Source organism: Carassius carassius, chromosome 9 (assembly GCF_963082965.1).
Source record: "Carassius carassius chromosome 9, fCarCar2.1, whole genome shotgun sequence".
Taxonomy (NCBI): Eukaryota; Metazoa; Chordata; class Actinopteri; order Cypriniformes; family Cyprinidae; genus Carassius; species Carassius carassius.
The window spans coordinates 19,059,798-19,069,630 of NC_081763.1; the positions used below are offsets into that span (position 1 = coordinate 19,059,798).

At 37.2% G+C, this 9,833-nt stretch overlaps 2 protein-coding genes across 5 annotated transcripts; both read left to right on the forward strand.

Annotated features, from left to right (window-relative positions):
• Window positions 1–1,459: 1,459 nt before the first annotated feature.
• LOC132149186 (ras-related protein R-Ras-like) lies at window positions 1,460–5,652 on the forward strand. Of its 3 annotated transcripts, none has more exons than XM_059558185.1 (7): window positions 1,460–1,803; window positions 2,080–2,173; window positions 2,387–2,474; window positions 2,756–2,858; window positions 3,616–3,724; window positions 3,814–3,932; window positions 4,013–5,652. In XM_059558185.1, exons 2-7 carry the CDS (start codon window positions 2,090–2,092, stop codon window positions 4,098–4,100), a joined length of 591 nt encoding a protein of 196 aa, XP_059414168.1. In that variant the 5' UTR covers window positions 1,460–1,803; window positions 2,080–2,089; the 3' UTR covers window positions 4,101–5,652. The 3 variants fall into 3 exon arrangements, with proteins under 3 accessions (XP_059414168.1, XP_059414169.1, XP_059414167.1); XM_059558186.1 differs by having other exon boundaries at window positions 1,460–1,772; window positions 2,083–2,173; XM_059558184.1 differs by having other exon boundaries at window positions 1,461–1,772.
• Window positions 5,653–6,405: 753 nt separating this feature from the next.
• Window positions 6,406–9,259, forward strand: LOC132149190 (transmembrane gamma-carboxyglutamic acid protein 2-like). 2 transcript variants are annotated; one of them, XM_059558194.1, is made up of 7 exons: window positions 6,406–6,479; window positions 7,274–7,363; window positions 7,623–7,786; window positions 7,895–7,928; window positions 8,440–8,569; window positions 8,648–8,788; window positions 8,908–9,259. In XM_059558194.1, exons 2-7 carry the CDS (start codon window positions 7,279–7,281, stop codon window positions 8,948–8,950), a joined length of 597 nt encoding a protein of 198 aa, XP_059414177.1. In that variant the 5' UTR covers window positions 6,406–6,479; window positions 7,274–7,278; the 3' UTR covers window positions 8,951–9,259. The 2 variants fall into 2 exon arrangements, with proteins under 2 accessions (XP_059414177.1, XP_059414176.1); XM_059558193.1 differs by lacking the exon at window positions 6,406–6,479 and adding an exon at window positions 6,497–6,798.
• The last annotated feature ends 574 nt before the right edge of the window (window positions 9,260–9,833 follow it).

Genomic DNA, 9,833 nt, shown 5'->3' on the forward strand with positions numbered 1-9,833 from the left:
TTCTGTCTCATTGTCTCTTTCATTTTAGTGTTAACTTTAGCAACTATTTGCTGAATTTTATTATGAAATGTTATTAAAAAAATAAATTTTGATGTGGATTTGAATGCCAGTTGATCAATATTGCAATGGTCCTGTGCACCTTAAAGGAATAGTTCACACAAAAATACAACTTTGTTGAAAATGTACATTAGGCCATCCTAGATGTAGATGAGTTTGTTTCTTCAGTGGAACAGATTTGGAGAAATTTAGCATTACATCACTTGCTCACCAATGGATCGTCTGCAGCGAATGGGCCCGCAAGCAATCTACGCAACTCCTGTAAATCAATTCAAGTCTTGTAAAGTGGAAACCTGTGTGGTTGTCTTAAGTGCTTGATCTGTGCATATTTTTCTCCTGATTCAGAAGAGACATTGTTTTTATTGGAGAAAACAGTATTATGGTTAGAAGTCTCTTATTTTAGCTGGAGCAGCAGTTTTAAGTTAATTTATTACAAACAAGCAGCTTTTTACTACATAAGACATTCATTGATGGACTGGAGTCATGTGGATTATTGTGATGTTTGGACTTTCATTCTGATGGTACCCATTCACTGCAGAGGATCCACTGGTAAGCTAATTATGTAAAGTTACGTTTCTCCAAATCTGTTCTGTTGAAGAAACAAACTCATCTACATCTTGGATGGCCTGAGAGTACATTTTCAGCTAATTTTCATTTTTGGGTGAACCGTTCCTTTAAGAAAACATTTATGAATAAATATACTACTAATGATACATTAAGTTTTTATTATTATTATTATTATTATTTGTTTGTTTTGTTTTGGGGAATTTATTGCAATGAAGAGAAGTAATGTTTCCTCAAAAATGTTGGAAAGGCAGACATTAACTGGTGGGTGTAAAAACATTTTTACTTCTGTAAAGTTTTCGTTTAAAACAAGCCAAGTGATCCAGCATCCATTATCCAAATGTTATGTTTTTTATTATATTATGTTATTATATTTATGTTATTATTATTGCCAAAGTATCAGAACAACAACAAAAAAAGTTATATATACTGAAAGAAGTTAAGCAAGTACTAGGAAGGAAAAACACCAATTATAAAATAAATAATCATACAAAACATTTCATCTGGACAAACTTCTGGTCTTATTTACAATGCCGAAATTTTGGCCACAGAAAAAAAGAACAATTAAATGCTGAAATAACGCTCTATGTAAACATCTACTTTAACGCCGACAAACCAGGCCCTTGGCCAAATATGGGGAAGACTACGCTCGAATTATACATTTATCATATAGCCTGCCTCCTATTGCGGAAATGCAAGCGTAGTAACAGCAGAATCGTTCATCGGATCCTGCGCATCAGCCAATTAGAACTCGCCGAGGCTCACCGATAACGAAATCATGTTTTCGATGAGAAAAACAACGATGAAAAGCCACGCCCATTTCAGGCATACGTATGATACACGCTCAGAAACGAAAAAAGTTGCCCCTGGTCATGAAAAAAAGCCATCGGAAGCACGAGAGAGTCCAGAAATCACCAAGAAAAATCCACAGGGCGGACATTCCTTTAAGCCTGGAATTCGCTTTTTATCTCCCTTAGAAAGATGGTTGTAACGCTTGTACAAAGGGAGAATTTGTAGGCTAAATCTTGCGGTTATAGCCTATTAAAGTTGTCAGAGTATTCTCGGCTTGGCAGTGGACTAAGTTGTCCAACTTTCGAGTCGCTAACTTGCCACCAGAAGGCTAATTTACTCAAGGCGGCTGCGGAAGAAAGGTAATCGGCGATCAGTGCCCAGACCAGCACGGTATTTGTTTTATTTCCTCTCTAGCGTTATCAATCTGCAAATGCTATTGTTCTGTACAGATTTAACCACGGAGATTGGATTATGATACTCGTCCAAAATCTGTAACCTTGTAGCTTACTGTAGAGGTTTATCAACGATGCCAGGCCTTGAACGGTCTTATATCTTTATGCTCGATGGAGCCACATTATTCCATTTAAAACCATTTTAGTAGAATAAGAAAACATGATTATTATTTAATTTATTTATCTTATATAACCTAATGTTTCATATTGGCAGGAGTAGGACGATGTCAACTGAAGAAAGATATAAGTTGGTGGTCGTGGGCGGTGGAGGTGTGGGGAAAAGCGCCCTCACCATTCAGTTCATTCAGGCAAGTGCATTTTTGAGGACTTTGTATTAAATAAATATGTATTTATGGCGTAACGTTGGGGAAATGCGTTGCACTAAGTATTTCTATGGGTGTGTTGTAAGAGTTGTGTTAAGTTCACAGTACAGTGGGCTCTACTCTGCATGTTCCTTCATGTTAAAGGCCTTGTTGAGGGAGCTGCTGAACAACCAAAATGTTTTCTGTTTTCTTTCACAGTCGTACTTTGTGTCTGACTATGACCCAACCATTGAAGATTCATACACTAAAATCTGTACCGTGGATGGAAAAGAGACGCGATTAGACAGTGAGTTAGACTCTATGTGTTTTTATATAGGAAGGAATGAGTGTTAAAAAGCTCCACAAGTTCCCTCAGAAATGAGATTTTGGTCAGAGTTGCATCAGTCTGATTCATTGCTGACTATGGGTTCCTGCCCAGGTTTTGTTTTGACTTGCTGTCAGTAAGACATCATGCCAGATGTGCTTAAAGCAAGGTTTAAAGATACATTTGTTTGTGTGGAACAAGAGCTCATCTTGCACACTCCCCTCTATTAATTTGTGTTAATGTGCCGTTCACCTGTTGATTAGTCCTCGACACAGCAGGACAAGAAGAGTTTGGAGCAATGAGAGAGCAGTACATGCGCTCCGGAGAGGGTTTCTTACTGGTGTTTGCTCTTAATGACAGTGGCAGGTAGGTGTTTTCCAGAGTGTGTTTGTGTCTGTGTGTGCGAGAGGAAGGGGAATAGATAGTTCTTAACCTTTGTGTGTGACGAGAACAGAGATTTTGTATGTGGCTGTGTGCGTTTTAAAAAGAAAACCACAGAATGTGTTTGTGATGAGAATAAGAGCACAGACTATGAGTGCTCATGTTATCAGTGTCAATGTAGAGGTTTCTTACAGATTTGAATAAAACTATATTTTCCAGATTTTCTATGCAAATATTTGTACATTTGTAAACTGCAATCAATTACTCTGCCTCCGGAATTAAGATTTTTAATATAGTGTTTTTTTGCTTTGTTTTTTCAGTGAAATTCTTTGTTTTTTTTAGTTTAGATTTTGTTAGTTTTCGGATTCATTGTTCGGTTAAATGTAATACATAATAAATGCTGTTAAAATTCTTAGTACACTCTAGTGGCATTTTTATGTTTAATTAAAATGTTTTAGACATAGCATGTTATCAGACCTTAAACTGGAACTGATTTGTTTAAATTTAATTTGACATTTGTTTTAGTTTAACGCTTTTGAGTCATCAGAAGTTTTTTTTTCATTATCTAGGAATTATTTCAGTTCAGGAAAATATTTTTGTATTTCATGTCATTTTTGTTAGCAGTTATAACACTCATAAAAGAGATTTTTTTGTATTTGTCTATTGAAGATTCTTGACATTTTGTGAGCTATTATTTTTGCAAAAACTTGTCATTCTAATGAACACTTTCTATCCGTTTCAGTTATGATGAAATTCTGAAATTTCACACCCAGATACTGCGGGTGAAGGATCGAGATGATTTTCCTATGGTTCTTGTTGGCAACAAATCAGATCTTGACCAGCAGAGAGCGGTAAAGATTTCATGTTACACAAATGATTGAAGTTTTAAAGAAAAAACTTAAATAGGCTGCCAATTCATATGAAAGTGTTGTTGAAATAGATCTCAAAAGATGAGGCCATGTCTTTTGCCCGAGAAAACCGGATCCACTATATGGAATCGTCAGCTAAGAACCGCCACAATGTGGATGAAGCCTTCATGGAGGTTGTGCGAGCAATAAGGTATTTGGAATAGAGGTGCACTCTTATGAGATTGACAGTGTAGTGCATTGTGATAAACGTGCATTTCCGTCTGTCTTCAGGAAGTTCCAGGAGACAGAGAGCCCACCGCTCCCCGCTAATCACAGTGGGAAGCAGAAGAGTGGTGGCTGTCCCTGCACCCTGCTCTGACTGCCCCTCTGCACTGTTGCCTAGGAGACTGAAGCCCTCACTCTCACGCCTGGTGCCTTATGTGTCTACACGGAGTGTATGTGTCTGTGTTTGTGTGGGTGTTTGGCACTGTATGCATCAGTGTTTTATTGGCTTTTACAGTATGTATGAATTGGTTTTCAAGAAGAAACTAGACTAAAATAAGAGTGAACCGTGAATCTGTTGGAAAAATGGAGTTCTTGTTTCATCCACATGTTTTATTTAGTGCCTTGTAAAATCATGCTCTTGTTGTTAGATTCAAGCACAGTATTTGTTTATATCCGACCACAGGTCACAGACTGATTGTGTGCCACAAAAGAGATTTTTTTTTTATTCACCACTGAGGTGGTGAACAGTAGCAACAATTTTAAACAACCACATCAAAGATAGGCTGTGCTGACATAGCTTCTGATTGTTCTTGTGTCATCTTGTGTCATATATTGGGTTACTGACTCAAAAAGATAAGTCAGACAGTGTTTTATCAGCCAAGAGCTGTCTTTTCTTGGGAGATTCATTTAGTCAGTGAAACTGCACTGAAATGGCTGCTCTAATCTATACCTTGCTTCCCATCAGTGGCAAAAAATATATTCAGCAAGCTTGTTTTCATTTATCTCTGCTGATAAAGCAATGTGGAATAATTAAGACGTGATGCGATTTTAATAACTGAGTATTGTTAGTGTATACGGTAGTGTCAACGGTGGGTCCAGTATCTGAAATGCTAGTATTCATACAAACCAAAGGCTATAATGTACATGTTTGCACACCTAGCTTTGTCATCGTGAATAGTTTTCTAATGTAGTTTAACACTAAAATGGACAGATTGTGTGGTTTTATTGTAGAATTTCATTTTGATCTGTTTCTTTTTCGTTCTGATTTGATGTCTTTTTGAAGGTACTTGTATTTGTGCGTATATGCAGAATAAGGCAGTCTGTCTCCAGGTTCACATGCATGTATTGTATGTGACAAGCTTGTGATTTTTGCACCTTCATTCATAGACCGTGATGAAAAAGGAGGAGGAATTGCCAAATAAATGTACTAACAAAGCATGGTATTATTGTAAGGGACTGAGTCACTGTAAATTGGTAGAAAGACCTAGTTCAGGGTGAGAAAAAACAAGACTAGGTGCTTTTCCTTTTCAGAGTATAGCAGTTCTTATGGTATACACTCGTCTCTCGAGGGAGTGACTACTCAGTTTTTAATCAAGGGACATTAATTTTTTTTTTCCCCAAACTGTCAAATTCTGTTGTAGATCAGGTTTGTCAGATGCAAATAAGAACAAATCAACAAATCACTATTTAATTTGCATTGTTAACAAAATTACACAATATGGTCACAGGATGATTCTCACTCATATTGCAATATAATTTCATGTCTTAAGTCTGATTATTTCAGTTTTTTTTTTTAAATTCAAGCTATGTTTTTGTTGGCTCTGTTGAAATATCAGACACCATTAATCTTCCAGTTTTGTATCTAAATCTAACAATATTCTTTTGTACACAATTAAAATACATCTATAAACCGTTTCATGTAATAATTTATGGATGACTGATTTATTGGTGAGTGAATCATTTTTAAAGTTTTCAAAACGGTTTTCACACATAACCGTGTTGGATTTGGCATCAGATGCTGATGAATTAGGAAATAATGATTAAAGTAAAAACATTTAATTATGACCTTTATTCATTACTAATGAATAAAGTATATATAAATTAATGTTTTGTATTATTTCCTACTGACTGTTAGCTTCATATAAACTGTATTCATCTCTGTTTGTGATCAACACTATTCTAGTTTCAAGTTTCAACTGCCTAGTTTCTAGTTTCAGTAATCAACACACTCTATTGGCCCATAACAATCAGATAAGAGAAGTACCCTGCGCAGTGCTAGCTGCTAAATGACTTTGGTGAGAGAAAAGTGTAATCGCTCGGGGGGAATCAAACCGAGAGTATGAATTCATAAAGAAACACCAGCATGGCGTCGTTTTCTCATAGAATCCGAGTCTAGTCGTAACGTTCTGAATGCATGTTTTAACGCGATAATATTAGACAAATATCACGTCTATAGGACTGACTTTAGTAACTTAATTAAAAGCTGTTGTCACGTCGGCTCTTGCTACGAAAATTGGTCCATTCATAACTATCTTTAAAAAGGAAGTCTGATCCAATCAAGGCTCAATGGCCTGCTGAAACCGGAAGCTGTTGACGGGGGCGTTGTTTGTTTGTTTTAAATGACAATTGATGAATGACATTTTTGAACATTAAACTGCGATATAGAGAGAGAGAGCGCACTAAGACTTACTAATACTTCTGTTTATTTTTCGTAATTGTAGCGATTAGCACCTTTGTTTACTGAGATGTTCAGGTACGTGAAGTCACCGAAACTCTGTCACATCCCAAGCCGCTCCTACAAATGCTCGCGGCTGTCAATTATGTTGTCAAACTGGTATGTCTCGTACGCGATGAGTTATAATGCAGCTGTGAACGAGAACACAGTCGATTTATAGAAGAATTTCAATTAAAAGCATCGAATATGTGAATACCTTGTATTCGTACTTTAAAAAGCCTTTTAAAAAAACCTATAGCCGTAATAATTTACAGCACCAAGGCAGGGAATCCCAGGAGGAATCTAAAAGTATTTTTCATCCAAAGTTTCCTTGTACGGAACATAAAAGAGTGTCAAGGTAAGCAGGCGGTGACCCGTGTTATTTTTCTTTAGACTCAGGTGCAATAGTTTTGCTTTATTTCTGGCTGTCGTGCGTTTTGTGGTACAGCTTGTTTTCAAAATGAATGGGAAGATATTAACTTTTAGTCTACTTACTTAAAAATACAAAAATAAGTATTTAGACATTCCATCGTGTTGCTGCCACTATTTTGTCAATGCATGTTTGATTTAAGCTGAAGTGTTGAAAATAAGATATTAAACTGATATTTTATGTAGCCTATATGTAGGCCTATATCTGTTTTTATTAATACATAAAATGTATGTTTGCATCTGGTTAAGTGCAATGACCGATAGAGGACGACATTGTAAAAGCCTTTTCCTTCTGATTCTGGAGAACATTTTTGTGACGAAATCTTCAGAGTTATATACTTCCTCTATGTTGATTTTATATAGCCTATTAATATTTGTAATATTCTTAATATTGTTTTGAACAGGTACAATGCTAGGGTTTCCAGCGACAGGTTTCAGTTTGCTTTTCCTGCTGCATCTTGTTTGGGGCAGAGTGATCTACAATGCAAATGATGGTAATAATGAAAAGCATTTTAATAGCCATAGCTATCGTTGCTAGTAAGTTAGTATCATGGTGTATTTTTTTGGTTGGTCTACCTCCCTATGCACCTCATTATGCTCAAGTCAAAGACTTAGACCTTTGCACATTACCCAGTCTCACATTACCCAGTCACTTTTATTGTCCTTTAGGTGTATTGTAAAAAGACATGATTGAATGCATGTTTGTGGTGTTTAGCTGATTTTCATTAGGATTCATATTCTTGTGTTCCTCAGTGTTCCTAGAAGAGAAGTCCGCAGATTCGTTTCTCTCCCGTAACCTGTTGTATAACAGTTGGGATTTTGAGCTAGTGGTGCCTGCCAATCTAGAGAGAGAATGTATGGAGGAAATATGCTCATATGAAGAGGCCAGAGAAGTGTTTGAAGATGACAAAAAGACGGTGAGAAAAAGATAGTATAGAAGAAAATGTGAACACAACAGAAGCATTTCCTAGCCATGTATATGCATTTGATGATATTTATTTAGCTATTTATTTTGTTTCTAACAGGCTACTTTTTGGAAAACATATGTCAGCAGTCACGGTAAGGTTGTTCTTTTTCATTAGTTCTAATTTTTTATTTTGTAGATAAAGTTGAAGATATTGGACTTCAAACAACTGGATAAAATTTATCAAATAAAACCAACAGCTTAATGCTTCATAGCACTGAAGCAAGCAGCCTTCACAATTAAAAATAAAGGTTGTTTATTTGCATCTATGGCTCCATGAAAGAAAATTTTACATCCATGGAAACTTTCCATTCCACAAAAGATTCTTTATAATGGAAAAATGTTCTTTTAGATTTTTAAAATCTTTTATGAACTGTTCACAGAAATGTTTTCTGGGGAATTAAAATGGTGGTTCTATGGGCAACCTGTATTTTTAAGAGTGCTGCCTAGCTCGTATCATGGTATAAGCAAGTGCAATCTACAGATCTACTTAGTGGCTAGTATTTTCAATATTTTACCCAAAAAGGAAAATTGGATCAATGAATAATCAGTTAAAATGTGTATTTGTTGAGAATGATGAACTGATTGTTTTTTTCTTTTCTACAGAATCTTCGCCCAGAGTGGATGTGTCTGGTTTGGTAGCTGGCATTGTGGCTATTGTAATAGTAGGGATTATAGCCACTGTGTTGGGCATTTATTGCTACAAGAACAGAGGCAAAAATTCAAGAGGGGGCAGGTAAGATCATGTCATAATGACCACAGCAACATGCCTTTATTCAGCAAAATCGCACTAAAGGATTCTGTATCTTCACAGCGTTCCTGTGCAAATAGGTGTGAATGGGCAGCCACTACCTGAATCTGTGCCCTTGGCGATCATCGCTCCAGGTCTCCCCTCGTACAATGAGGCTCTGGCCCATGGTGGCCAGCATGATGCACCTCCACCGCCGTACTCTGGGTAAGAGCTCTGAACGGCTTGTTTGTATATCTTATATAAAAGCGATGTGGCTGCTGTAAAATTATTTTACGCTGCATGTTCGAAAAGAGTTTTAAAATATGCATCTTTGCTCTTTACAGGGAAAGTGCATCTGCGCCACCTCAAACTCCAGATGAGGAATGACAAAGTCATGATGTTGTTGGTTTTTTAAATGGGGGGGAAGGGTGATGCATGGATTTACTGGTGAAAATGTGTAGCTTCAGTCACTAAGTGGGGTATTTATTACACTTAGGCTACATGTTCCGCAGTTAACCCTATTTTATTCTTTAGAATTATTTTGCTACTGTCATCATGGAACAAAGTTTCAGGGTGAAATGTGAATACTGTCAATATTTTCTCAGGCCAGGCTTGTTAGTGTCTTTTTAAAGAGTTGTATTAAATGTACTGCAATTTTCATTATTGATAAAAAATAAAACGTATACAAAACTTGAATTTGCTCATTCGACTGTGTGAAACAACTGCGCGCGTGAAGCTTAAATCGATTCCACTATTTGCCATTAGTCGCTGCTGTCACTCATCATCGCCTCTGTCTTTGACAGTGTCCGTGCGCACCGACACACAGACCGTACTGGAGAGACCGTCCGATACTCAGCAGTGCCTCTGTGCCGTAACCAGGCGGCAGTACGCACGAGACTTCCAGACAGACTGCGTATGTGTGAGAGTGTGACAAGCGAGAGGGGGAGGCCTGTGGTGTGTGTGTGTGTGCGCGCGCGCCTGTTAGTCCACTCATAAAAATGGCGTCTTCTTGGCTGAATACCTGAAAATAGCCATTTTTAACCCGGGCACTGTAGCCTTTATGTGAGGCAGTGAAGCATTACATTAGCCCCTTGTATTATTCTTATAAACTTTAAGGATTTAAATGAATCTAGGCACAACAACAAGTCACTTTGTTTTTGACGAGGGGGACCATCCCGTGTATTTATCCATAATGTAAATATTTGGGGCGCAACACCTGGAAAAAAAGCGCGCTCGGTGGACTACTATTTATAGAGACCTAGTGTCTCAC